This window comes from Oenanthe melanoleuca, chromosome 14, assembly GCF_029582105.1.
Source record: "Oenanthe melanoleuca isolate GR-GAL-2019-014 chromosome 14, OMel1.0, whole genome shotgun sequence".
Taxonomy (NCBI): domain Eukaryota; kingdom Metazoa; phylum Chordata; class Aves; order Passeriformes; family Muscicapidae; genus Oenanthe; species Oenanthe melanoleuca.
The window spans coordinates 8347219-8373329 of NC_079348.1; the positions used below are offsets into that span (position 1 = coordinate 8347219).

At 53.4% G+C, this 26111-nt stretch overlaps 4 protein-coding genes across 7 annotated transcripts; 1 reads left to right on the forward strand and 3 right to left on the reverse strand.

The window, feature by feature from the left end:
• Positions 1-39: 39 nt before the first annotated feature.
• On the reverse strand, positions 40-4968 carry BRICD5 (BRICHOS domain containing 5). The gene is made up of 6 exons (XM_056502999.1): positions 4107-4968; positions 2788-2922; positions 2248-2400; positions 1974-2081; positions 965-1118; positions 40-495 (listed from the first exon to the last, which is right to left on the reverse strand). Exons 1-6 carry the CDS (start codon positions 4263-4265, stop codon positions 401-403), a joined length of 804 nt encoding a protein of 267 aa, XP_056358974.1. The 5' UTR covers positions 4266-4968; the 3' UTR covers positions 40-400.
• A 195-nt stretch (positions 4969-5163) lies between these two features.
• Positions 5164-8534, reverse strand: PGP (phosphoglycolate phosphatase). Its single transcript, XM_056503006.1, has 2 exons — positions 7869-8534; positions 5164-7288 (listed from the first exon to the last, which is right to left on the reverse strand). The coding sequence occupies exons 1-2, from the start codon at positions 8494-8496 to the stop codon at positions 6963-6965; spliced, it is 954 nt and encodes a 317-aa protein (XP_056358981.1). The 5' UTR covers positions 8497-8534; the 3' UTR covers positions 5164-6962.
• Positions 8535-8762: 228 nt separating this feature from the next.
• On the forward strand, positions 8763-17951 carry E4F1 (E4F transcription factor 1). Of its 4 annotated transcripts, none has more exons than XM_056503003.1 (14): positions 8763-9136; positions 9470-9609; positions 9741-9837; positions 10474-10679; positions 10891-11011; positions 11285-11437; positions 11912-12078; positions 12389-12613; positions 12905-13013; positions 13588-13805; positions 14630-14828; positions 15462-15622; positions 16372-16434; positions 16561-17951. In XM_056503003.1, exons 1-14 carry the CDS (start codon positions 9001-9003, stop codon positions 16903-16905), a joined length of 2340 nt encoding a protein of 779 aa, XP_056358978.1. In that variant the 5' UTR covers positions 8763-9000; the 3' UTR covers positions 16906-17951. The 4 variants fall into 4 exon arrangements, with proteins under 4 accessions (XP_056358978.1, XP_056358979.1, XP_056358976.1 ...); XM_056503004.1 differs by having other exon boundaries at positions 12908-13013; XM_056503001.1 differs by having other exon boundaries at positions 8764-9136; positions 12386-12613.
• Positions 17846-25161, reverse strand: ZDHHC4 (zinc finger DHHC-type palmitoyltransferase 4). The gene is made up of 7 exons (XM_056503005.1): positions 24862-25161; positions 24452-24582; positions 22059-22132; positions 20756-20934; positions 20546-20671; positions 19540-19784; positions 17846-18720 (listed from the first exon to the last, which is right to left on the reverse strand). The coding sequence occupies exons 2-7, from the start codon at positions 24572-24574 to the stop codon at positions 18436-18438; spliced, it is 1032 nt and encodes a 343-aa protein (XP_056358980.1). The 5' UTR covers positions 24575-24582; positions 24862-25161; the 3' UTR covers positions 17846-18435.
• Between the last annotated feature and the right edge of the window lie 950 nt (positions 25162-26111).

Here is a 26111-nt window from a genome sequence, read left to right on the forward strand (position 1 = left end):
AGTTTGCAATCCCTTTATTCAAAGTGTTTCACAGAGTGACTTGGAGAGCTGCTCTCCTAAAGCCAACCACCCCCCAGATGTAACAGCAACCACCTGTATTGAACACAGCCTGGGAGCCCCAAAACTCCAGCTGCTTCTTGGGATTCCTCTAGGCCTGGGTCTCCTAATTCCTACAGACAAGGTGCAGCCCTGGAGCAGAGCTGCAGTGTCAGTGCTGAGCAGAGCCCTCCTGTTTCTCTAAACTTTCCTCATCCTGCTTCTCTGAACTCTCCTGACCTGCAGCATGGAATCAGCAGGAAGCCCTGGGGATGTTGTAGGTGTTCCCTTCCTCGTGGAAGTCGGAGGTTTTTCAGGAATCCAGTTCAAGTGTGAGGCAGAGAGGGCGGCCTGGCTGCAGCACTTACTCAGGCAGGTAATAGAAGCAGATGGACACACAGATGTTGCTGGGGAAGCAGATGTCAATGCACAGGTAGATGAGGCGCTGCCTCCTCGGGCCTGCCAACGAGCAAGGACAGCAGTGAGAGCAGTGCTTTGGTCCTGCAGCTGCAGGGGCCCCAGGGATGCTTTGGTCCTGCAGCTACAGAGTCCCCAGGGAGCTGAGCACGGGGAAAGCCTCTTATTAAAGCTGGAGTGAGACAGCAGGCTGACAGCTCAGCAGGCTGCTTTGGCTGAGGATGAAGGTGACAGGGATTAACCAGTGGTGTCTCAGGGGACAGCTCTGTGTGCTGGCTGGTGCAGAGGCTCAGGGCCCATCCCAGTGCCATGGCTCACGATGGCGTGGGTAGGGGCCAGCACTCTGGGATGGTGAACAATGGTCTGATTTTGCACTAGAGGTCACCAGTCCCTGTCCTGGACCTTGGCAGCCTGTCCTGGATTGCATCAGCTGTTGTGCAGCAGAGCCTGATCCTCTTAGAGGTGCTAGAAAAGCTCTTGCTTCCCCTGCTGAGGGAGCTGCCCCACTTACCCTGCCCTCTCCGCACCCAGAAGATGGATGTGTGCTCACACAGGGTCTGCACAGCCTCCCCCAGGCCCCTGGGCTCCACCTGCTCCCCTGCCACAATGCCCAGGAACTCCCGGTAGAACTTGGTCTGGTTGTTGTGCTGCAGCAGCTGCTCAGTCTGAAAGAAATGTCCCTGTTAGTTCCTCCCAAGGCACTTTGGCCCTCCAGCCCCACAGCCCTGCTGTGGCTCCCAAGACACCCCAGGAATGCTCTGTACTCCAGCAGGTTTCTCCTGCCAGCTGTCTCAGCTCCCAGAATGAGGCTGCTAGATCTCATTTTTTGCCTGTGGGCTGCTGGCAACCCCAGCACTACCAAGTTTTACTTCCATTTAGGAGCCTCAGGGCTGGGCAGGTGCTTTCCCTGCATCCCCTTTGTGAGCCTGTGTTCCTACACTTCTCTGGGAGTAAGGTGAGGACCAAAGAGCTACTGAGGAAATGGATAGCAGATGGCAGGGGCATAGAAAAATGTGGCTTTCTGTCTTCTGGAAATGGAATCTGGCCCTGCACAGGCATCCACTGACATTTTGTTCTGAGGGTCCCTATACATGACTGCCTCCAACTTTCTTCCCTGGGAGTTGGTAACAAATCCCCTTTGTTTTTCCTCCCCCAGATTTTTGAGCAGGTAACAGAATCCAGTGGGAGCAGCTCCTGCAGGAGCCCTGCTATTCACCTCCATGGAACACATCCCCCTGCCCCAGCCTGCAGCTCAGCTGCTTCCCACAGGAGTCAGGGTATGGATAAACCCGGGAGCTGCTGCTCAGAGCTGGCTCAGAGCCCAGCCTGGGGGCACAGCTCTGCTCCTGGGAGCAATGAATCCCTCAGAGCAGGGGCTGCCACTGCTCCCCTCAGCTGGGAGAGCCCTGCCCTGGATCCTTGGATCCCCTGCTAATCCACACAGGGACAATGTCCAGCAACTCTGTGCAAAGCTCAGTCCATCCCCCAGCTATCCCAGGAATGCTGCAGCAGCTGCTCACACTGTGCTCAGAGGAGTTGAGAGGCATCTGCAGGGTCTGCAGGTCCCAGGGCTCCATCCTCCTCAGGTAGCAGGCTCGCTGCTCCAGTGGCTTGTAGCACACGAAGCCCTGTGGACAGATGTGCCCCTGATGTGGAGCAGGCAGCACACACCCACCCCTGTCCCAGGAAACCCCTGAAATGGACATTCTCCTTTCCCCTGCTCCGTGTTTCATGACTAAAGCTGCAGAGAGGCAGCAAACAGGGCTGAGGAGGTAGGGATCCCCCAGCACTCACGTTCCTGCTGTCATACAGCACCACGGCGCTCAGGTTGCTCTGGGAGGTGATGTAGTAGGTGATGGTTCTCCTGGCCTTGTCCACCACGGCTGTCTGGTTCCTCAGCAGGTCCTGCTGGCCCTGGAGTGTCACTCTGATGAGCTGGGAGCCAGCCTGGGCACGAAGAGTGGGAGGGCAGCACCCACCATCAGCTGCTCTGTGCTTGTGTGTGCAGCATCTCCCACCAACAGCATCCCCAGCTGGCCCTGTGCTGGCCTCTGCTCCTTGTCTGATTCAGCAGTGGAGAGGAGGAGGCTCTGACCCAGGGGAATGATGATCCATGACTCCATCCTCACCTCCAGTGCTCCTCATGCCAAAGGCAGCAGGTGCTGGAGGAAAGGGCCAGGGGACTCCCAGCCTCTGCCACCTCCCTGCCCCATCTGCACCTTCCTGCATTGTCTGGGACTGATCCAGCCCAACCATCCCTCCTGGGAACTGCTTCCCACACAGCTCAAGGCTGTAGGCAGGAGGAGGCTTCCTGCCCAGATCAGGATCCCTTACCTGAGCAGAGCTGGGGGAGAAGCTGAGAACCCCCACAACAATGACACCAACAACTGCAAAAAACAACAAGGCAACGGACAAGATGATCCAGAAGGTCCTGGAGGGAGCTGGGAGGTGTGCTGTGGCCCTCCTGTCCTGGGAGCCAGGGCAAAAGAAGGAGGAACAGGAGTTAAAATTGGCTCTTCTGCCAATTCTTCATCAAACATGCTTCCAGCTCATGACACAAATCCTTGTGCAAACTGTTTGGAGTGCAGAGCTGCCAAACCATTGCAGCACCTGGAATAACGGAGCCTTTATCCCACAGCACTGGAATTCCAGATCCAGCATCCTGGTTACCAGCACTGCTACAGCCAGGAAAGCTGCATAGCCCCCAGGGCAAGGCTGGAGCAGCAGCTTTCCAGACACAGGGAACAACAAATTAAATTATTTTGGTTTGCAGCAGAAATCCCCAGTGGGACCATCAGCATTGGAATCAGACCCCGTGTGAAGTGACCCTGCTGCTGTTCCTTTCTCTGTGCTTGGCTGTGCTGGATTTTCTTGCTAAATTGTTCTCAATGAGACCAAGGAAAAGAGCTTGGCAGTGCTGTGACATTTCTATTTGCTCTGTTAATTTACTTTAATTCTTACATTGAGGCAATTAAATTTAAATTCATGGCACATAATAGGATTTTTACGAAGCAGAAAATGTGCTTTCAATAATCTCCAATACAGACCACATTTAAAAAATAACCTGTTTCTCATTCCTCTGAAGGACAGAGAAATTCAATCCATGCCCAGGATTACATGTGCTCCAGCTGCACGAGGATGGGCTCATCCAGCCTTGGGACAGCTATGGATCTTTATTGGAAACAGGGAACTTCCAGATCATTCCCCCAGAAAAGCAGTGAGTAAAAACTGCACATATCTGAAATCCTATCAATTCCAGCAGAGCAGAGCCCCAGCCCTGCAGTAACTGCAGGTTTTCAATAATCAATGGAATTCTCTCTGCTAGGAAAGGGGAAGATAAAGAACTCCAGCAGCTCCTTCCACTGTCCCAGGCTGCTCCATCCCTGTCCAGCCTGGCCTTGGACACTTCCAGGGATCCAGGGGCAGCCACAGCTTCTCTGGGTACCTGTGCCAGGGCCTCCCCACCCTCACAGCCTGGAATTCCTATCCCTGCCCTCTGGCAGTGGGAAGTCATTCCCCTTGTCCTGTCACACCCTTGTCCAAAGTCAAGTCCCAGAGGAAGGACAGAGCCAGCCTTTGCCCAGGAGCTGCTGGAACAGGGAATATCACTGCAGGAACAGAGAATATTCACTGCAGGAACAGGGAATACTCACTGCAGGGGCAGCATGGCTGGCACCGTCCCCACCTTCCATCCTCCCCTTCAGGCGAGGACCTGGCTGCTGCTGCTGCTCTGCCTCCTGCCCATGCACAGACTGGGCATGATCCCGGCTCCAGGCACGCCTGGGAAACCTCAGTGTGTGTCTGTGGGACATAAATACCTGTCCCTCCCAGCCACGGGGCTCTGCAGGAGGGGGGAACCTGAGGCTGGAGCAGGAGTTGAGCGCTGCTGTCAGTGCCCGGCACGGCTCTTCCTGCTCACCCCAGGGATGGGCAGGAGCCACAATTGGGGCCTTTGTGTGCACTTGTGTGCCAACACGGGCCCAGGTGAGGCTCTTTGAGAGATCAAATGACCAGAGGACAGCTGCCCTTGTGGCAGCAGCAATTCCCACATTTCAACAGGAATTCGGTGCTGCCGGAGCTCCGTGGGCTGGAGCCAGGTATTGATCCTGCTGTCCCAAGCCTGGGCTGGGACACCTGTGCCCTGTCCTGAAAAACTCCCTGTAGGAGCAGCATTCCCTGAGCACTCAGATCCTGAGCAATCCAGGAGCCCCCAAAATGTTCCAGACCTGCCAGCCAGACATAACAAAGGTGTGGAGGCAAGGAAAAGCTAAGAATTCCTTCATGTGATATCTATCCAGGGAAAAGGCAGGTTTTGGATTTTCCTATCAAGCACAGCCAAGGGCTGAACAACCTGGGCAAAGGGAGCCCCAAGAAAGAAGGAGAGGGACTTTGGCTGAGGGCATGGGCAGGACAAAGGGGAATGGCTTCACTACCAGAGGGTTGGATTAGATGGTGGAAAGAAACTTCCCTGTGAGGGTGGGCAGGCCCTGGCACAGGGTGCCCAGAGCTGCTGTGGCTGCCCCTGGATCCCTGAAGTGTCCAAGGCCAGGCTGGACAGGGCTTGGAGCAGGCTGGGACAGTGGGAGTTGTTGGGGCTGGACTGGATGGGTTTTTGAGGTCCTTTCCCAAACTGTATCCCTGACTCCCAGGATTCCCAGTGTACAGCTGCACCAAAGCTCATGGAGATGAGACCACACAATGAGACAAGGCTGGGGAGAGCAGGTTTGAGAGTTTAATGGGAATTCAAGTAGAGGATTAAGAACCGTTTGGAAGTCAGAACAGAACTTGAAGCACGACTGACACCGCCACCAGCACATTCCAGCATCCCTGAGCCCAGGCAATGGCTCCCTTGCCAGCAAGAGCTCTCAGCAGGGACAGAGCTGCCTGAGGGATGCTGGGCTCTCTCCTGGCCTTTTCCTGACATATCCTGACACAAAAAGCACCAGATACAGAGACTGAATCCAAACCCACACAGTTAAAACCAGACACAACCTGCAGTGAGTCCATAATGTCCATTTCCCTGTTATCCAGATCAAGGGCAAGTTCTGCCTCTTTGCAGTCCTTCGTCTGGAGACAGGAGCAGGGAGGAGATTATCCACACTTCCTTCCACAACTCCAAATTACAAACAAACAGCCTTTCAGAAGTTCAGCAATGCCCTGGGAACACTGAGACCCTCTGACTGCAGGGTTATTGCTGTACAAACAAGGTGACAAGTTACCAGGCAGGAAATGGCATCAGCACTGCCCGAGCTCCTCAGCTGGACAGGAAGGAAAACCAGTGCTTAAATTGAACTGTAGATACTGGAATCTATGGAATAAAAGCGTGTTATTTGCATATATAATTTTCAATTAATTCTGTAACGCAAAAGCTTTCACTGTGGGATTCAGGCAGCACAAAAACCACCCTGTGGTGAGCCCCTCACTGCCCAATCCCACCTGGAGATCAAATGGAATCATCCCTGAGCAAGCCAGCTTCTCCTCACCACCCACCATGCCTGGCCCCTGCCAGCACACATGGAAGATCTGAACTTCAGGGATGGGAAGGAAGCACGAGCTATTGTCACACACAGCCAGAACCACAGGGTTCCCTGTGGACAACTGTCCATGCACCCATGGACTGGGCAGGAATTGGGATTGTGCAGCTAAAGCCAAGGCAAGTGGCTCGTTGATGCTGAGGGAAGTGCAGGAGCTCGGCACGCATCGATCCAGGTATTTCTGGGAAGCAGCAGGAGTGAAGGACAGTCCTGGGTGGCTACAGACACCCTACTTTACCAAATGCAATGGTTTAGGAGAATTAAATCAGTGAAGTGCATTCCTCTCATCCTCCCTCCTGGGAAACAAGATATATTATCATAGACTCTATTTATAATTTAAATATATTCTGTTCTATCTTTATGCTCAGGGAGTGCCTGTGTGTACATGCACTTTACACACACTCAATCTTGGACAGACACTGTGTGCAGCAGCCAAGGGCTGGAATTTTGTGGGATCATCCCAGTCTGCATCTCAAGTGCAATGTGCAGTGGTCAAACGAAGGAGATGAATTTGTGTGACCTGACATGGGGCTGTGCCCCTGAACAGGGAAAAAGAATCACCCCAAAGGCAAACACCATCTCCACAAGTGTTTCCAAACACAACCAGAGTTACTGCACATCCCAAGAGTTGTTTCCCTGAACAAACCAGGCTGAGCCATGGCCCAGCCTGGCCAGGACATGATCCTTCTGCTCAGATCAACCAGCCCCACTTCCCCAGCTCAGCCCAGAGCACCCTGTGCCGTGGAGCACCACGGACATTGGATCGATGCATTTCTCATTAAACCCAGCCCCAAGCCCCAGCCCCGGGTGCCACTGTAGTGCCCCCTTTGTTCCAAAGTGCATTTCAGACTGAGATGTAAACAGAATCATACTGAGAGGACAGAGAGGAGACAAGCTAAGGGGTCTAACTCCGGGGAGTACCTAGTGCGCACGTTACTGTCCCAGGCTGCTGCCCAGGGCTGTGCCCGGGCCCTGTCACTCCCCCAGTGCCGGGAGCAGGTCGGCGATGCTGTCGACGTAGAAATCCGGGACCAGGCTGTGCCTGGCAGGACAGCCACTGTCCTGGTGGCCCCGCACCTCGTCCAGCGCCGTGACCCCGGTCAGGGTGAGCAGCGTGGTCAGGCCGCACTCATTGCCCATCAGGATGTCCGTGTCCAGCCGGTCCCCGACCATGATGGTGCGAGCAGGGTCCACCTGGAACTCGCCGGCCACGCAGTCGAACATGAAGCGGTTGGGCTTGCCCACGATGAAGGCCTCGCGCTGCGCCGCCGTCTCCACGGCCTTCACCAGGCATCCCGTCCCTGCGGGAACAGCAGCAGGGGTTAGGGGAGGAGGCTGTCGGCGTCCTCAGGACACCGGGAGTGCAGTGCCTCAGCTCTACAGGCAGAGGCAAGGCTCGGTCCCAGGAGAGTGGGTGCATAAAGCCCGCCAGCAGGTTGGAATTCCATCCCGCAGCGTCAAAAGGGAACTCCTATTGGCAAGGTAAGGATCAATAAGGATTCTCTCTCTTGCAGGGGTACTGTAGAGGAAAGGCTCTGGCATGCCCAGGCTGCCTCAAGGAATCCCAAGATAGCTGGAGCTGGAGGGGATCTGTAAAGATCATCCAGTCCAACCCCCCTACAAGGCAGAGTCACCTGGATTAGGTGACACACGAACGTGTTCAGACGAGTTTGGAACGCCTCCAGAGACGGAGACTCCATGACCTCCCCGGGCAGCTGCTCCAGCACTCTGCCACTCCCTACGGGAAGAAGCTCTTCCTTAGGCTGAGGTGGAACTTCTTGTATTTTATCACCACAACACCGAGGCGGAATGAGCCGCGGGGCTGAGCACGGAGACCCCCCCAGGCCCAGGAGCACCCCCTCACCCCCCCGCCCCGCGCACCGGGGATGCCGGCGCCGCCCTCGAGCGGCAGCCGGTGGTCGCGGTTGGTGCCGACCAGGAGGCAGTCGGGGCCGCCGCGCAGGAGGTAGCGCAGCGCCTGGCACAGCTTGGCGTAGCTGAAGTGCTCGTCGAAGCCCACGAGCACGGCGCGCACGGCGGGGTCGAGCGGCGCCTGCACCCAGTCCTTGGGCGCGGGGCCGGGCAGGGCGGCGGGCCCGGGGCCGAGGTGCGGGATGCCCACGGCCTCCAGCTCGGCGGCCAGCGCGGGGCTGCCCAGCACGTAGGCGGCGGCGCCGGGCGGCAGCGCCTGCCGCAGGTAGCGGGCGGCGCAGAAGGCCGAGCTGAAGATGTGCCGGGGCTCGGCGGGCGGGAAGCCGAGGCGCCGCAGCTTCTCGGTGTAGGCCGCGCGCGTCCGCCCGCTGTTGTTGGTCACGTAGCACAGCCGCTTGCCCGCCGCCGCCAGCCGGCCCAGCGTCTCCGCCGCACCGCTCACGGCCGCCTCGCCCCGCCACAGGACGCCGTCGCAGTCGAAGAGCAGCGTGTCGGCGTTGGCGAGCACGGTCCGCGCCGCCTCGCCCTCCAGCCGCCGGCAGCGCCGCGGGCCGTCCGCCGCCATCGCGTCTGCCATGGCCGCCCCGCCGCGCCCGAGCGCCCCATTGGCCACACCGCCCCCCGCGCGCGATCCCCGCGCCTCCCCATTGGTGGCGCTCCGCGCGGACCGTGTCCCTATTGGGCGGCGGTGCCGGCGGCCACGCCCCTCCGCCGACAGCCGGCGCCCGGTGTCCCCCTCGTCCTCCCGCGCGTCGCCGTCGATGGCGCCCGGCGCGCTGCGCTCTCATTGGCCGTCCTGGCCGAGGGTCCGCCCCACGCGCGCTGCTATTGGCCGGGGCGTCCCGGGGCTCTCTCGGTAACGCGTTGGACAACTCGGCCGTAACTCGTCGGTAACTGCCCGGGCTCCGCTCCGCCGGGGCTCGGGGCTCGGCCGGCACCGGGGGGAGCAGAGACACCGCGCTCCGACACCGCCCGGAACCCCCGCGCCGTGGGCGCTTTCCCCGCCGAGCCCCGTCCCGTTGTTATGACGACACGGCCGTAAAGCCGCCATCTTGCGGCGCGTTGCGACACGGGGGCCGCGATGGCAACGGGCGCGGGGCCGGCGGCGCTTACGGCAGGAGCGGCCGAGCCGGGCCGGGGCGCGGCGGCCGCGGGCTGCGGGCCCCCCGCGCCCCCCGCCGCCCTCATCGGCCTCCCGCCGCCCTTCGGCGAGCAAGGTACCGGCCTCGCAGGGCCCTGCCGGCACTGCCAGGCCTGGGGGCGGCGCGGCCCGCTGGGGGAGGGCTCCGGGCCGGTGCTGCCGGCGGGGCGGGAGGCGGCGGGGTCTCGGTGTGCCTGGCCGGGGTCGCCCCGCTCCGGGGCTGGGTGTGCCGCGGTGCCGGGAGAGGCCGTGGAGCTGCTGCAGCCCGGCTGGGTGTGATCTGTGCCCGCTGCGCTGGGGCGGAGCGCGAGTGGGGAATACACCGAGCACAGCGCGCTCCCCTCACCCTGACCCCTCCCGCATCCCCTGCGCCGTGTCCCGGCCCCGCTGACGCCGTTTTCCCCCGCAGATGAGGATGACGTGCACAAGTGCGGGCGCTGCCAGTCGGAGTTCAGCTCCCTGCAGGAATTCGTGCAGCACAAGCTGCAGAAGGGCTGCCAGCGCCCTCCCGACGCGCTCGCCGGGCTCCTCGGCCAGGAAGGACAAAAGGTGACAGCGGCTTCTCCGAGCCGGGGCTGGATAGAATTAGGATGCTACGGTCTGTTGGGTTGGAGGGGAGGGAGCAGTGTGCTTGGACAAGCAGAACCTGCAAGCTGAAACTCTGTGCTCTGTGCCAGCAGGTGGTTCCTGCTGTCGAGGAGTCCATAACTGTTGCTCACATTGTTGTTGAGGCATCTTCCATAGCGGAGGAGATCAGCAACGCCTCGGCCATCGTAGGTGAGCTCTGGGGTGCTTCCTTGGCACCCCTGGGGGCAGTCTGGGGGTCTGTTCCTTCACCTGTATCCTCTTCTGATGGCTTTGGGTTGTAGTTGGGTGGGTGACACCTCTGTGTCACTGGGACTTGGGGCAGGCTGTTCCCACAGAGCTCTGGGAGGCAGCCCTGGGTTAGCTCTGCAATCCTCCCCTATCAGGTCATGGAATAGTCATGGAGTGGGTTGGGAGGGACCTTAAAGCCCACCCAGTGCCACCCCTGCCATGGCAGGGACACCTTCCACTGTCCCAGGCTGCTCCAAGCCCCATCCAGCCTGGCCTTGGACGCTTCCAGGGATCCAGGGGCAGCCACAGCTTCTCTGGGCACCCTGCCAGGGTCTCCCACCCTCACAGGGAACAATTTCTTTGCAATATCTATTCTAAATATACCTTCCTTCATCTTAATTAATATAAGTAATTAATACAAATTAGATGTTCAACTCTATTCCTGAAGTGCCCATTTTATGCTGCCATAATGATAAGGTTGCAGGTTTAAAATATCTCTTTTTCCTTCTTCCGGCATGAAATGCTGAAACAGTAGATGACCTTTTGGGTAAAGCTCTGTCCTGTAAAGAAGCCAACTATCTCCCCCCCTTTTCCCAGGCAGTGGGCACATCAAAGAGGTCATTGTAGCAGGAGACCATGTGTTTGAGAACCCCAATGGCCACGTGGATGGGGAGGTCAGTGAGGAGCAGGGCAGCCCCGAGGAGCAGGAGCAGGACATTTCCACCGAGCTGATCAAGGTGAAGCTGCAGGTGAACAAGGAGGGGCGATACGTGTGTGAGCTGTGCCAGAAGACATTTAAAACTGTGAGTATCCCCTCTGCTGCTGTGGGTTAGGGAGCCTTTTAGGCTGGCTGTAAACTGAGAGATCCCAGACTTAGTAACAGTGGGCTTTACTGCCTGCCACACTTCCCAGAGGGAAGTTCTGCTTTTACAATGAGCCTTGTTGTTCTTCACAGCTAAAATGTAAAATCTTTAAACTACTTGGAACGTTTCTTAAAGGAAATTCTTTCCCTAGGCCAGCATCCTCAAAGCTCACATGATCACTCACAGCAGCAGGAAGGACTATGAGTGTAAACTCTGTGGGACTTCCTTTAGGACAAAGGGGTCTCTGATCCGACACCATCGGCGGCACACGGGTAAGAGTTCTCCAGAATAAGAGTTCCTTGTTCCTGGAGCTATCTGTGGTTATCCATTTGCCTTCCAGTGGAATTCCTTGCTGTTTCCCATGTTTTGCTGAGCTAAGACCACTGAGCTCCCCAGCATTTGGGGTGGTGGGAGGCAGTGGAAGGTTCTGGGATAGGCACACTCCTGTGCTATAGAAAGCTGAATACGTTCTTCAGCCTGTCACACAATGCTGATCCTGGCAGTGCTGGCTTTAATATGGTTGTTTTGATTCTTGTCATTTCCAGATGAAAGACCTTACAAATGCAAGAAATGTGGGAAAAGCTTCCGGGAATCAGGAGCTTTAACTCGGCACCTTAAATCTCTGACACCTTGCACTGAAAAAATCCGCTTCAACATGACCAAAGAAATAGTTGTCAACAAAGATGATCTGCCTTCAGGTCAGTGATGCTGCCAGGACCTGCCTCCTGTCTGATAAAGCCAAACCCTCACAGCACTTGGAATAGAAATTCCTTCTGGCACAGGGTGCCCAGAGCAGCTGTGGCTGCCCCATCCCTGGAAGTGTCTGGGGCCAGATTGGACAAGGCTTGAATCAGCTTGAGATGGTGGAAGGTGTCCCTGCCCATGGCAGGGGGTTGGATAACTTGTAAGATCCCTTCCAACCCAAGCCATTCCACAATTCTTATTTATGGTAAAAAGTATTCCCATGGTTTTGAGTTCATATTTTTTATACCAGAAAAAGAAGCAATTTATAGAGCAAACCTATTACCTTGAAGCTGGGTGTGAACTCAGAAATGCTTGAGAATGTGGTACAAAGGTGGTGTTAACAGGCACCTTGTGCTCTAAGGCAGATTATTTTAGGGCACAGGGAGTTGCTGAGGGGTGCATTTCCCCCTGTGGTTCATCCCTTGCAGGATCCTGCAGCTCCAACACAGACACAGTGTCCTCGATAGCGAGCGAATCCATCGAGGCCTCCCCTGTCATCCACCTCGTGACAGATGCAAAAGGCAACGTGCTCCACGAAGTCCATGTCCAGATGCAGGAACTTCCTGTGGTGGATGCAAAACCCCTGGAGCCAGATGTGAGTTAATTGTCTCAAACTTCCTCCATGTGCTTTATGCAAAGAGCGTTTCACCTCTTGGGCACTGTCAGTGAATCTGAGTGTGGAATGAAGTGGTTCCCTTGGTTGCTTTCTGTGTGTGCTTGTCACCCCTTGGGTTGTCAGAGTACAGATCCACCTCATCTTCCTCCTCAGCCCAAGGTATTCCGTGGTTGATCTTTCAACCCCTTAGCACAGCACTGGACACCCAGAGAGAGTGACCCTTGCAGCAGTGTTGCTGTAAAAAATTGTGGATTTGCTGTGCTAGACTTCCTCTTTGTTTCTTCAGCAGCCACATCCTGAGGAGCTGCCCTGTGAGGGAGATGTGAACAGTGAGAACCTGCTGAGGCAGGCCATGAGGAATTCAGGAATTGTCATTGAGAGAGTGGCTGTGGAGGAGGTGCAGAAGCCAGATGAACCTGCAGCAGCTGCTCCAGAAGAGCTGGAAAACAAAGGGGTAGAAGTAGAAGAGGAGCCATGTGAGGAGCAATGTGCTAAACTGGAAGGAGCAGAGTCTGTATGTTTATATTTTATCAACAGATTAATTTTTTAACCTTCCTTGTCTGTATTTGGTTGTGGGCAGCACACCTGTCTCTGCTGTGCCTTTGGCTTCGTGTCAGGTTTTGGTTACATTGTGCCAGTGTGATTTAAGGGAAGTGGTACTTCACACACCTGCTGTCTCTTTCCACAACAGAGCTCTCTTTCCTGTCAAAGCTGGAGTGTTTAATTGGGAATTTGGGTAGTGATCCTAACTGGACACATCAGAACAAGAAAACGAAAACAAATTGTTTTCCCATTTTCTCTCCAGCAGACAGCTGCAGAAAGAACCAATGGGTACAAACGTTACAATTGCTCTCACTGTAATGAAGCCTTCAATGAAGCTGCTGCCCTGGAAACTCACAGCAAGAGTCACACAGGTAAAGTGCTGCTGGCTCAGTGACCTCAGCCATGTACAGCTCCTCTGATGAGGAGAGGCTGCAGGAGCTGGGCCTGGTCAGTCTGGAGAAGGGAAGGCTGAGAGGGGATCCCCTCAATCCATACAAATCCCACCAGGGGTGTCAGAGGATGGTGCCAGACTCTGCTCAGTGACAGGACCAGGAGCAGTGGCCAGAAACTAAAACACAACAAGTTCCACCCCGACATGAGGAAGAACCTCTTTCATGACAGAGGGAGGAGCAGAGCCCTGACATGGCAGAGCCTGGAACAGCTGCCCAGGGAGGTGTGGAGTCTCCTCAGGAGACATCCCAAAACCACCTGGGCACGTTCCTGTGTCACCTGCTGCAGGTGACCCTGCCTGGGAAGGGGGCTGGTCTGGATGATGAGCAGAGGCCCCAGCTATTTTGGGGTTCTGTGAAAGCCCACACATGTGGTTGACAATACAATTCCTCTCCTCCAGGTTGTTTTTTGTAACCATTCACTTACACCTGTACCAGATCCTTGTGCTGCGGGTTGCCCTGGATCAACCACACATTTTTCTCTCTCTCACTCTAGAATACAAACCTTTCAAGTGTGAGGAGTGTGGCAAGGAGTTCACCAAGGGCTACCTGCTGAAGAAGCACCAGGAGGTGCACGTGAATGAGCGGCGGTTCCGCTGCGGGGAGTGCGGGAAGCTCTACAAGACCATTGCCCATGTCAAGGGGCACCGGCGCGTGCACTCGGACGAGCGGCCCTACGCCTGCCCCAAGTGCGGCAAGCGCTACAAGACCAAGGTGGGCCCCCTACAGAACCTCCCCAGAGCCAGGCTTTGGCAGAGGCTGGAGGCTTTGCTCCTCAAAGAGCAAGTGCCAGCTTGCCTGCCTCTTATGGATGCCTCTTCCATCGCTGGAGGTGTCCAAGGCCAGGTTGGATGGGGCTTGCAGCAATCTGGGATAGTGAGAAGTGTCCCTGCCCATGGCAGAGGGGTGGAACAAGATGTTCCTTAAGGTTCTTTACAGCTTAAACCATTCAGTGATTCTGTGATCTGAAATTCCAGAAAGATGTTTTGGTTTAGTGGCAAAAGAAGGACAATCTTTGTAAAACCATCACATTTCTGAAGAAACTGTTCCTTCATGTGTTGAACAAATATGTAATAACAGTGTCCTGGTTCTGGCCAGGATGTGGTTAATTTTTGCAATAGCCAGGAGGGTGCATTGTCAGAACATTCTGGTGTGGGGGAAAGGGGTTCCTTCTGTCTGTTACCAGGGCAGGTGAATTGCTCACCTCTTTCTTGTACCTCTGTCATCAGTAGTGTTGTTTTATCTTGTTTCTGGTAATTTGTTCTTAACTCAGACCATGATCTTCACCTTTTGTTTCCCCAGTTCTCCTCTCCAGCCCACTGCAAGGGGAGGGGACAAGGGAGGGGGGGAGTGGCTCATGAGTTGAAGGGTTTTGGTGAGAGCACTGACTTGGGAGTACCATTCCTAAACCACCACCCAAGAAAATCAGCCTTGTGTCCTATAAAAGACATCGTGTTCCACCCTGGGAGCTGACACCCTGTGCCCACGAGTCACCTGTGTCCTTTCTGAGCCCTTCCCTTGCCTCCCTGTGCGTGCAGAACGCCCAGCAGGTGCATTTCCGTACCCACCTGGAGGACAAGCCCTACGTGTGCCAGTTCTGCAGCCGGGGGTTCCGGGAGAAGGGCTCCCTGGTGCGCCACATCCGCCACCACACCGGCGAAAAGCCCTTCAAGTGCTACAAGTGCGGGCGCGGCTTCGCCGAGCACGGCACCCTCAACAGGCACCTCAAAACCAAAGGTGAGCAGGGCTGCCCTGGGAGAGCCTGCTCTGGGCTTGCATTTGGGCAGGCTGACCCTGGCCTGGGTGGGAATGGTGCTGAGGCTGGGTCTAGTAGCCTGCATGGAAGTGGAGATGTTCTGGGAGGGAAATGTCTGAGTGAAGTTCTCACCAATAATCTGGTTTGGTGGGATTAGTTGCACTGGATTTGCTGCTCCTTTAGCTCCTAAGCAGGGATTTCCAGATTTCTTCAGGTAGTGCTGAGGGTGTTATTCCAAAGGAATAATACAAGTTTACTGGAAGAAAAAATGGAATTTGTAGCAGATACTGAGATGTATCAGCAGAAGAGATCAGTGATTTAAAATATACCCGAATTCTTCCTGTATGTTCTTCACACACGGCTTGGAAACCCTGAGTGGTTTTACCACCTGAATTTACCCACATGGTGTTTGAAATTGCACTGGAGAACTGCTCTGCTCCTGATGTCATGTGGGCTCTTGTGGGCTGTTCCTTGCCTTGTCCTGGTGGGCCAAGAGCTCCTCAGGTGACACTGGTCACTTGTCCATGGCATCCCCTTGCTGGTGCTGCATAGCATCTTTCAGTTACTGTTGGAGATGGCCACAATAAATGATGTTTTTCTGGAATTCCATGCAGGTGGCTGCCTCCTTGCCATGAAAGATGTGGAAGAAGTGATAGTGTCAGAGGAGAGTCAGTCTGCTGACAATTTGGCAGCCACGGTCCTTTCGGAAGATCCGCACACAGTGCTGGTGGAGTTCTCCTCGGTGGTGGCAGACACCCAGGAATACATCATTGAGGTGAGAAGGGACAGCCAACCTGCTCTTTGGGAATTTAGCACAGGATTTGGGCAGGAAAAACTATGCAGTTGTTCATGTTCCTGCTTCAGGCTTTTGGGAGAAAGTAAAACAGGCTCTGACCTGCCTGCATGGCCCCAGGAGGTAGTGAGATTTGCCTTGTTTGGAAGGAAAGCACTTGGAGCTTCCCCACCCTCCCAAAGTATTGTGTATGCCAGGAAAAGGACAAGGGGAGACTAACAGTGGTTCAGCAGGAGGCTGAGCCTGACACTTCTGACCACATCAGATTTTAGGTCCTCACAAGCTTGTTTCCCTCCTATTTTCTCCCATTTCTATTTCTCTTACTTGTCCCAGATAATCTGTTTCTAACAGAGGCTGCCAAAAGCAATGAATTCTGGATTTCATTTTCTCCCCTCCATCACACAGAGCCAGTTCTCATCCCAGCAGGGTAACACAGCTCAGTTATTGAGTGCTGCTGTAGTTTTTCTCCAGTAGGAGAAAAATCTGCTGCTTGGCCAAATCCTGCTGAAGGAGGACATTCTTTTTCAGTTATTTGTGAACATTGTGCATTCATTTTAAGTAGTTCCTGATAATGGGATTGGGAGGGAACGTCAAGGAGTTGTCTTTGGAGTAGCTACTCCATGTGGGGGAAACAGAATGACTTGTGTAAAAGGTCTTAGTGAATTATATCTTAGTGATAAAATTCTTTTCATAAGAACCTAAAAAGAGAATCATCTTACTTTGTCTTTCAGACTTCTACTGAAGACATGGAGACCAGCGAAGCTACTGAAATAATAGAGGGAACAAGACATGAGGTAAAGCAGCCCTTCAGTGACAGGAGGGGTTTTTTCCTGAAACCTGGAGCAGCCTGGGCACGCAGAGCTGCTCCTGTCACTGCCCCGTGGTTGGCAAGGTCAGTGCAGCCCCCTGTCCCCTCGCAGGTCGACAGCCACATCATGAAGGTGGTGCAGCAGATCGTGAACCAGGCCAACTCGGGCCACCAGATCATCGTGCAGAATGTCACCGTGGCCGAGGGCGCCGCGGCCGCCGACGCCGCCGACACCATCACCATCGCCACGCCCGAGAGCCTCACCGAGCAGGTGGCCATGACCCTGGCCTCGGCCATCGGCGACGGCGCCGTGCTGGCCACCGAGGGCGGGCTGGCCGCGCAGGAGGCCACCGTCACCATGGTGGCGTCCGAGGACATCGAGATCATGGAGCACGCGGGGGAGTTCGTGATCGCCGCGCAGGAGGGCGAGCTGGAGGTGCAGACCGTCATCGTGTGAGGGGCGGCAGCTGCACAGCTCTGGCTGCTCCAGGCGGGGGCTGGCCTGGGCGCTGGGGCTGCCCAGAGTGCGAGGGGAACCTTCTGGAGGGAAGTGGCTGCGTGGGATAGTGCAGGCCCAAAACGGGACAGGACAGGGCTAAAACAGGATAGTGCAGGCCCAAAACAGGACAGGGCTAAAACAGGATAGTGTGGGCCCAAAACGGGACAGGGCTAAAACAGGATAGTGTGGGCCCAAAACGGGACAGGGCTAAAACAGGACAGGGCAGCCCTGAAACAGGACGGGCCAGGCCTAAAACGGGGTGGTGCAGGCCTAAAACTGGATAGGGCAGGCTTAGGATAGGGCAGGCCTAAAATGGGACAGGACAGGCCCAAAACGCGGTAGTGCAGGCCTAAAACAGGACAAGGCGGGCCTGGAATGGGATAGGGCAGGCCTAAAACAAGATAGGACAGGTCCAAGGTGTTCTCAGCCTAAAACCAATAGCAGGAGTTAAAGCCTCTGCCTGATCACACTGAGGAGATTGGCAGGTCCCAAGTGGCACTCAGTGTTCTGTACAGCAGCCTCAAACTAAGGAAGATCCTTTGGGAATCAGCCCACTCTGCCCACGGGACAGCAGTGCTCTGGTTTTTTAAAGGATTCAGAAAGTGCAGCAAATATGTGGGGTCTCACAAGGGATTATTTAAATATATGCATTTAAAACAAGTTGAGAAAACCAAACCTAAGTTGTGGTGTGTGTTGAGCACCACTGAAACACTCTCATGCCTTTAACCTCACTCCTTCAGGCCTCCCAAGGCATGGTACTGCAGTATTTCTCTTTTCTTTGATATCCTGGACAAGTAGCCTTATGTACTGGTCTATGAATACATCATTGTACCCTGCAATGCCAGCCAGGCTGCTCTGAGAGCCAGCCTCGAGGCTGGAAAGCCATATTGTATAGGAATTTGGTTTTTTTGAACCATATATGGATTTTTAATTGCATATTGTACAGATTTGGCATGTAAATAAATACATTTTTAAAAATAAAATTATTTAAAGTTCTTACTATATTTTTTTTTCCAATTTCTCTTCTATTATACTCAAACAGAAGAATTTCTGGAACGAGAGGAGAATAGGGACACTTTAATTTCCTTCCTGAAGTTAATGCTCCAAAGCTGCAGTAGGGCATGGTTTCTGCAGGTAAGATCCTGCCAGAAATAATTTTCTCAGCTAAATACACACAATCTGTTGTAGTCATTGTTAACAGTCATGTATTAATTGTTTCTCAAAGAAAGATACTCACAAAAAGATGCTGCTCCCTCAAAATTCACAGGAGCTCTGTGTTAGCCCTTCCCAAAGAGGAAGATTCACTTTGGGAAGATGGGCCAGGACTGAGTTTGCCCTGAGTCTCATGGAGGGAGGGAGCTCTGCTGAGGCACCAATCTGTGAATTCTGCAGTAATCTTGTTCCAAAATCTGTCTGGGGCAGCCAAACCCACTGCTGAACTGAAGTCTTAGAAAATATTTTAAAATGCCCACAGAAACAATCATATCTTCATGTTTTCTTCTTCCTTTCCAACACTGTAGAAGGATTAAAGATTTCCTTTAAATTCTTCCAGATCCCTTTAGAATAAATGTTTTTGTAGATGAGGGGTCTGTCCTGAGGCTGCGAGGGGAGATGGGAGGAGCCCCCAAGTCTTCGGGATTTGTACCATTCATTGGTGGTTTGGTTGGTGAGGGCCAAATACAGACTGAAGGAGCAATATCCCCCCAGGACCAGTGTGAGCAGGATGACAAACCCCAGCATGAAGACAATCCTAGGGAAAGTCAAGAAGAGGTGCTGCAGAGAAAGAGAAAAGTAAGTTAAAATATGGGAGGGTTGAATCCCACGAGCACTGCACAAGCACATCCATGTGGGATTGTATCTGCATTCCAGGCTGCTGTGTCCTGCTTTAAATCCTCCACAAAGGTACCTCAGGGGCTCTCAGCTGATTCCTAACCTTTATTACATCAGCTGGTCATTGGAATGTAAATTCCTTCTCTATGAACCACATCTGAGTGACAGATCTTGGAGACAGCAATCTGTAGGATGGGAAGTGCTGTGAGAAAAAATTTAAAGTATTCAGCAGTGGCAGTTTTCTAAATCTAATTGTATGTATAAAACAGCTAAAAACCTGCAGCCTGTCCCAAAACCCTGCATGCTGGGGGGACAGGACATCATTCCTGACAACAAAGTGCGAGAATGAACATATTATAGCACAGACTTGGGACACAAACCCTGTGAGGAACCCCTGAGGGAGCTAGGGTTGTTCAGCCTGGAGGAAAGGAGACTCGGGTGACTTTATCACTCTCTACAACACCCTGAAAGGTGGCTGTGGTCAGCTGGGGTTGGTCTCTTTCATCAGGCAGCAACTGACAGTCTCAAACTGCATCAAGGGAAATGTAGGCTGGATATTAGGAAAAAGATTTTTATAGAAAGAGTGATCAAGTACTGGAATTGTCAGCCTGGGGAGGTGGTGGAGTCACCATCCATCCGTTTAACAAAAAGACTGGATGTGGCACTGGGTGCCATGGTCTAGTTGAGATGTTGGGCTGGGTTAGACTCAATGATCTTGAAGGTCTCTTCCAACCCAGTGATTGTGTGAGTTCTGTGACTGACCTGCACGAGGAAGGGAATCTCCACGGGGTGCTCCTGTCCCTGGGCATCCAGGTAGGTGCTGTGCATGATGTCAGAGAGCAGCAGCACGTGGATGAGGAAAGCAGCAGTGACAGCAGCCAGGGCCCCAGCTGTGGCTGTCAGGGACAGCAGGTACAGCAGGAACAGGCCGGCGTTGGAGGCCCCGATGCAGTTGTTGACCCACACACAGTGGTGGTCAAAGCGATGCACACACGTCCCACACACACCTTGAGGAGGCAGGGGCAAAACAGGTGTCTTGGCACTTCATTCTTAAGTAAACAGTTTGATCTTTACATGTTTTTTTAAGCTGAAGGTATGTGGGAGTTGCAGTCAGGGTTTAGCTGGCAGCTTTTGAAGCAAATAAATTCAATTGTGTATCCTAAGAAAAACAAGGTATTCCATTTGCTCTTATTCACCAAGACTGCAGCTCCAAGACTTTGGTTTCTCTGACAGTTCTGCCTGGCAAAGCACATGAAAGGTTGAGAATGTAGCTCCCTCCTTTATTTTAGATGATAAAAAGAGATGGTGGACTTCTCATCCCTAGCAGTGTTCCAGATCAGGCTGGACAGGGCATGGAGCACCCTGGGATAGGGGAAGGTGTCCCTGCCCCTGGCTGGGGGTGACATGAGATGGGCTTTAATGATCCCTCCCAGCCCAAACCATTCTGTGACTAGGAAACAGAAAACTCCTGATCTGAGGTCCTGACAGGTGATAATTTCTCATTTAAATTCCAGCTGCTCACAAGCTCAGCTGTTCCTGACCCTGAATTATCCCTCAAAACTGGTAATTTCTGTGAGAAGAAACAGCACCCAACCAGCTCCATAGGTGGGCAAATGCAGCTGTGACCTGGGACCCCAGGAAAATGAACACAGCCCTGTGAGCACTAAGCTGGTAACAGACCAGCTGTAGAGGGAACTGCAGCTCCTGGGGGAGAACTCCTTTGGGAAAGTCTTACTGCCATAGTTATCAAGGGATTTCAGATCCTTACTGCAGTGCTTGGACCTGGCTGGCTTCTCCACAGTGCACGTGGGACACACGAGGCCTTTCTGAAACAACACCCCATCGTAGGCATAAACCTTAACCAGGGATGCAGCGTTGGATTTTGTCACTGTACCTGAGAAAGAGGCAAGAAAAAGAATTTAAAAATTGGATTTGTAGCACTTTTTTCTGTTTTCAAAGAGCACGAGCATGATCTCACCAGGATCGGCCCGGGAGCAGAGCAGGAAGCAGCCCAGGTTCCCAGCCAGCAGCAGGTAGGGCAGGAGCAGCAGCAGGAGGTGGAACTGCAGCTCCCAGCAGTACACAAACACTTCCCAGGTGTACTCCCCAAACACTGCAGCCTGCAGGGCTACGTGCAGGACCATAAACAAACAGCTCCTGCAAAGGAAAGGGGACAGTCTATTTAATACTCAGCATCCTGATTAACAGGTCAAGTACACTCAGAGGTGATCAAAGACTTTCCAAATGCAAGGAGACACCTCTTTTAGGTTTTCAGGCCAGCTTGGATTGCATATTAATAGTGTTTTCTCCATCCGCTGGCTTCTCCTTCTCTTCTTCCCACATATGCTCCTTTAAATATGTCAGCTAAATTCCCTGCTTTATTCACATGTCCTTTGGATTTTTTTCCCTGTTAGTACAAAGTCTTATAATCGCTTGCTGCTGACAAAATATGCCACAGCAATAGGCCACAAAACATTCTGCCAGAAGACATCTGCTACTCTGAAAGCAAAGAAAAATCTCCCCAAATAATCTTAAAAACTCTGCAATAATATAACCAGCTGTGGTAGGAGGTGGGCAGTGATGAGCACCAGTTGCAGTGTATGTGGAGAATCCCAGTGCCCCCAGAACCTCTGAGAGTGTCACCTCTCTGTCTCAGGCTGTGTTAGAGCAGAGCATCAGCAGAACAGGCACAAAACCAGCCCAGCACTCACGACACAGCTGCAGATTTCCAGCCCTGAAGTCACTCTCACACCAAGCTGCTGTCCCCAGAGAAAAGGTATTTAAATCATTCCTGAGGCACCAGAGTTTACAGACATACAAAATCCACCTGAATCCAGCAGGCTGAACACTGGCAGCTGTGTGCAGCTTCCCCCTCAGCCACCTGGACATCCAGGCTGCTGGACTGAGACTAATGGGATTTGAGGGAGAGGATGAAGACTGAGAGTCTGTCTGACTCCATCTGCAGCTGCCAGGGAGGCTGTGGTAATTCCTGTGGGGATGCAGGATCCCACCAGTGTGACCAACATCTGTTACTGAGCCACATTATCCTCATTTGTCAATATGTTCAAACATTTCAGGGTACCACCCTCCAAACAATGACCAAGGAAGGGAGAGACAACAGCATGGCAAACCTCAGAGGGAACCTGTAATCCCTGACAGGTATCCCAAATGGAGACAGAATATCTAAGGATAATACTGAGAACTCTGATGGTGGCAGGAGATCCCAACAGTAACCAGAAATAGGAGTAAAAAACAATGCCAAAGGTATAAAAGTGCAATACCTCGTGTGGAAGAGCCTGTGCACTGCCTGGTGTGTCACCCTCTGGAGCTGGGTGGGGATCACCAGCGACAACACCTGAGGGAAATGAAGCTCTGTGTTACCTGGCCATCACTTGGGGCAAGGTCAGGTTTAAGCACAAGTCCCTCATCCCTCAATTCTGGACCTGCACAGCCACAGCACCAGGGAGGAGGCTCCTTTTCAGGGGCATCTGAGCTTCTCACCACATATCGAAGTGCAAGTGACCTTCAAGATCATAAAGTCCAACCATAACACACAGAATCCCAGAATCACTAAGGTTGGAAAATCCCTTTCAGTTCCTTGAGTCCCCGCTGTGCCAAATCCCCACCTTATCCCCAGCCCAGAGCACTGAGTGCCACCTCCAGTCCTTCCCTGGACACCTCCAGGGATAGGGACTCCAACCCTCCCTGGGCAATTCCAATCCCTGGCAGGAATGCTCCTGGGCTTTTCCACATGGGACTGAGGTTCCAATATTCCTGGGAGCCCCCCAGGCCCAAACAAACATATCTGGGTTAATGTGTGAAAGTTCTAAGGAGCTTAGGGTGGGTGTGGGGAGGGGCTGGGTTAAGCAGGGGATAGAACTGAGCAATTCCCCAGCTACAATATGCTCCATCAGCCCATCTGACAGATCAAGGGGAGATAAGCAAAGCGATAAAGCCTGTGGCCTCCAGAAAAGAGAGGAAAAAAAAAATCCCATGAGCCAGCCAAACCCCAAAAAATCCAGTTTCTCTAGCTCCAGCCCTGATGCAGCCCCATGGCTCCATGTCTAATTGCCCTTTCAAGCACAGCTCTGTGCTGAGGAAGGAACCTGCCCATGCTCATGGAGTGCAGCCTCGGCCAGGGCTGTGCCTGTGGGATTGTCTGACTCCGAGCTCACAGATCTCTATAGCAACACGGCACAGGAATTAGAGTCTGAGCCTATTTCTAGCTGACGTGCAAGGAAAATATGCAGTGAGAGCTTCTTGCCTCAGATGTGAAAGACCAGGAGGCAAAAAGCATATGTGGAGCTGAGAAGATGCTAAATATTTTGGTGTGAACTGGTACGTCTCAGCTCGGCAGTTCGAGGGACGAGTGTTTTTGTAAAAAGCTTTTTTTTTTTAAGTGTGCTGTAAGAGGAAACAAAACCCAACAGAAAAGAACCTGCAGGAAACCTCACCACACTGCAGGCTAATGCCAAGTGCCCTCAGCTGCTCCTCCACAGTCCTTCACTACCCTCATGTCCATCCTTTGGATGCTCTCTAAGAGCTTCAGACCCTTCTGATATTCTGGGCTTTGTATTGTATTGGTCCTTATCTTATAATAATTTATCTTAGATTGTGACCTTACATTTAGCTTTGCCTGTATTTATATCCCAGGTACAATACTGATTACATTCACATGTATTTATTTCCCAGGCACAAGTATTGATTAGATTCCTCCAGACAGTGGCTTCATACCACGGCAGTAATTTAATTGCTGCTGTTTAAACACATCACAGCAGCAACTATTAAGATATGGGGGGAAAAATCAATTTCTCAGCACAGTGTGTCTATAAACCAAAAGAAAGTATAACACCAGTAATAAAAAAAGTCTATCTGAACTCCTGTGAACAGCATCAAATATAATTTACAATTTAAGTGATAATTCCCTCATTCTTTACCTTCCAGTAATATTGCAGCTTTTTTTTTTTTTTTTTTTTTTTTTTTTCCTTTTCATTCAGACACAGCCCAACAGACAGAAAAATGAACTGGTGCTTTTCCAATTCTCTGTTTTTACAATAAAATGCCAATTCTTAATCCTCTTTTAAATCTCTTCATTCCTGCCTCTTTCTTAGTGAACAAGAGCCTGCAGCATTAGTACACACATTAAAGAGCTTCCCCTAAAATATCTGCCACCACTTATAAATCTCTCCCTATTTTAATCCTCAAACCTCCCCCACCTTTTTCCTCTTGATGACAGCAGCCAATGCCACAAAACTGCAAATTCCTAGGGCCTGATTCTTATTTAATTTTTCAAAGTTGTGTTATGGTGTTACTGAAGAAGGTGTTTCTGGCATAGTCAGAAGCTCCATCCTCACCGCAGACAGCCACAGGAGCTGGGGTGATTTTGACCAAAATGATTTTTATTACCTGCTTGGTCAGAATTTAATCATCTCAAAGGAAGAATATTTCTACTTCTTATCCCACTTCCTTGAGAGCAGACATTCAAACAGGATGAAATATATTATCACTCTAACCACACACACCAGCTTTTTTTTTTTTTTTTTTTTTTTTTTTTTTTTGAGAATAAATATAGCAGTTGCACTAATTTTAGCACAACGAAGCAGGGCAGATTACCAGAACAGGACATGACCATTCCCTGGAAGTTCACTCTCTACCTGGAAGCCCAGAGCTTTACCTGGCTTGCCCTGTCGATGCTCCTGGTGAGGAAACTCTCCTTCCTTCCCTGGCAGAGGCAGAGCAGGGCAGTGAGGGCGAGCACAAGGCTCAGGTAAACCAGGAAGAGCGTCAGGAAATCCATGCCGAGCCCTGGAATGGAACAGGAGCAGCTCTTGGTGCCTGCAGCAGGGCTGGCATTCCCTGAGCTCAGCCCCAGCACTGAGGGCAGTGTTTCGTGTATCTCTGTGATGGCCAAGGCACAAACACAGAATCCCAAAATCCTTTAGGCTGGAAAAAACCTCCAAGCCCACCGAGCCCAAGCTGTGCCCTGTCCCAGCCCTGTGAGTGCCACATCCAAACATTCCTTCCTTGGGCACCTCCAGGGATGGGCACTCCAAACCTCCCTGGGCAATCCCAATTCCTGAGCACCTTTTCCGTGAGGAAACTGCTGCTGCCGCCCACCCTGAGGCCGCTCCTCTCCTGCTGTCCGTTCCCTGGAGCAGGGCGCGATTCCTCCTCAGCGCCCCTGCTGCCAGGGAGCTGTGCACAGCCACAATTCCCCGCCCCGACCGCCTTTTCTCCGGGCTGAGCCCCTTTCCCAGCTCCCTCAGGAATCCCCCAGCCCTTCCGCAGCCCCATTCCCTTCCCCGGCCCGGGGGTGACGCGGGCCGGTCGGGAGCAGCCGCGGCCCTGCGGAGGCGGCGCCGCTGGGCCCAGCCTGCCGGGCCCGGCCCGGGCCTGCCCGCGCGGCCAGCGCCCTCCGGCGCCGCGGCGGAACCGGCACCGGCACCGGCACCGGCACCGGCGGGGAACCGAGCACGGCACAGCCGAACAAACATCGCCCGGATCACTTGTGAGTCCCACTCTCGTTACCGTGAGAGCCCCCTGCGGCTGCTGCGCTGCTTCCGTCATCCCAGAGCATCACCCACTGCCCTTGCCCAGCCTTAGGAATCGCCAAAAATTCCTTCGTTAATTCCTTTGGTGAAGTCTCCAAAGCAAAATTCTTGTGCCTTCCCAGAGCTCTGTGCAGGATATTCCCTTGTAACCTCTCCCCGGTGAGGGGTGATGCTGTCCCAGGTGAGGTGGTGATGCTGTCCCAGGTGAGGGGTGATGCTGTCCCAGGTGAGGGGTGATGCTGTCCCAGGTGAGGTGGTGATGCTGTCCCAGGTGAGGGGTGATGCTGTCCCAGGTGAGGTGGTGATGCTGTCCCAGGTGAGGTGGTGATGCTGTCCCAGGTGAGGGGGTGATGCTGTCCCAGGTGAGGGGGTGATACTGTCCCAGGTGAGGGGTGATGCTCTCCCATATGAGGGATGATGTTCTCCCAGGTGGGAGGTGATGCTCTCCCAGGTGAGGGGGTGATACTGTCCCAGGTGAGGGGTGATGCTCTCCCCGGTGAGGGGTGATGCTGTCCTAGGTGAGGGTGATGCTGTCCCAGGTGAGGGGGTGATGCTGTCCCAGGTGAGGGGTGATGCTGTCCCAGGTGAGGGGTGATGCTGTCCCAGGTGAGGGTGATGCTCTCCCCGGTGAGGGGTGATGCTGTCCCAGGTGAGGGTGATGCTGTCCCAGGTGAGGGGTGATGCTCTCCCAGGTGGAAGGTGATGCTGTCCCAGGTGAGGGGGTGATGCTGTCCCAGGTGATGGGTGATGCTCTCCCCGGTGAGGGGTGATGCTGTCCCAGGT

Bases quoted from the DNA above. Each gene is read 5' to 3' on its own strand.
- E4F1 (XM_056503001.1), top strand. From the start codon at position 9,001: ATGGCAACGGGCGCGGGGCCGGCGGCGCTTACGGCAGGAGCGGCCGAG. The intron at 11,438-11,911 runs GTCAGTGATGCT...CATCCCTTGCAG, and splicing joins CAAAGATGATCTGCCTTCAG to GATCCTGCAGCTCCAACACA. The intron at 13,806-14,629 runs GTGGGCCCCCTA...CTGTGCGTGCAG, and splicing joins GCAAGCGCTACAAGACCAAG to AACGCCCAGCAGGTGCATTT.
- ZDHHC4 (XM_056503005.1), bottom strand. From the start codon at position 24,574: ATGGATTTCCTGACGCTCTTCCTGGTTTACCTGAGCCTTGTGCTCGCC. The intron at 20,935-22,058 runs GTATTGCACTTT...TTTCCTTTGCAG, and splicing joins CACAGGCTCTTCCACACGAG to GAGCTGTTTGTTTATGGTCC. The intron at 19,785-20,545 runs GTAAGGATCTGA...TGCCTCCTCAAG, and splicing joins AGCCAGGTCCAAGCACTGCA to GTGTGTGTGGGACGTGTGTG.
- PGP (XM_056503006.1), bottom strand. From the start codon at position 8,496: ATGGCAGACGCGATGGCGGCGGACGGCCCGCGGCGCTGCCGGCGGCTG. The intron at 7,289-7,868 runs GTGCGCGGGGCG...CTGTTCCCGCAG, and splicing joins GGGCGGCGCCGGCATCCCCG to GGACGGGATGCCTGGTGAAG.
- BRICD5 (XM_056502999.1), bottom strand. From the start codon at position 4,265: ATGTCCCACAGACACACACTGAGGTTTCCCAGGCGTGCCTGGAGCCGG. The intron at 2,401-2,787 runs GTAAGGGATCCT...CTTCGTGCCCAG, and splicing joins TCTCCCCCAGCTCTGCTCAG to GCTGGCTCCCAGCTCATCAG. The intron at 496-964 runs GTAAGTGGGGCA...GCTCGTTGGCAG, and splicing joins CTGGGTGCGGAGAGGGCAGG to GCCCGAGGAGGCAGCGCCTC.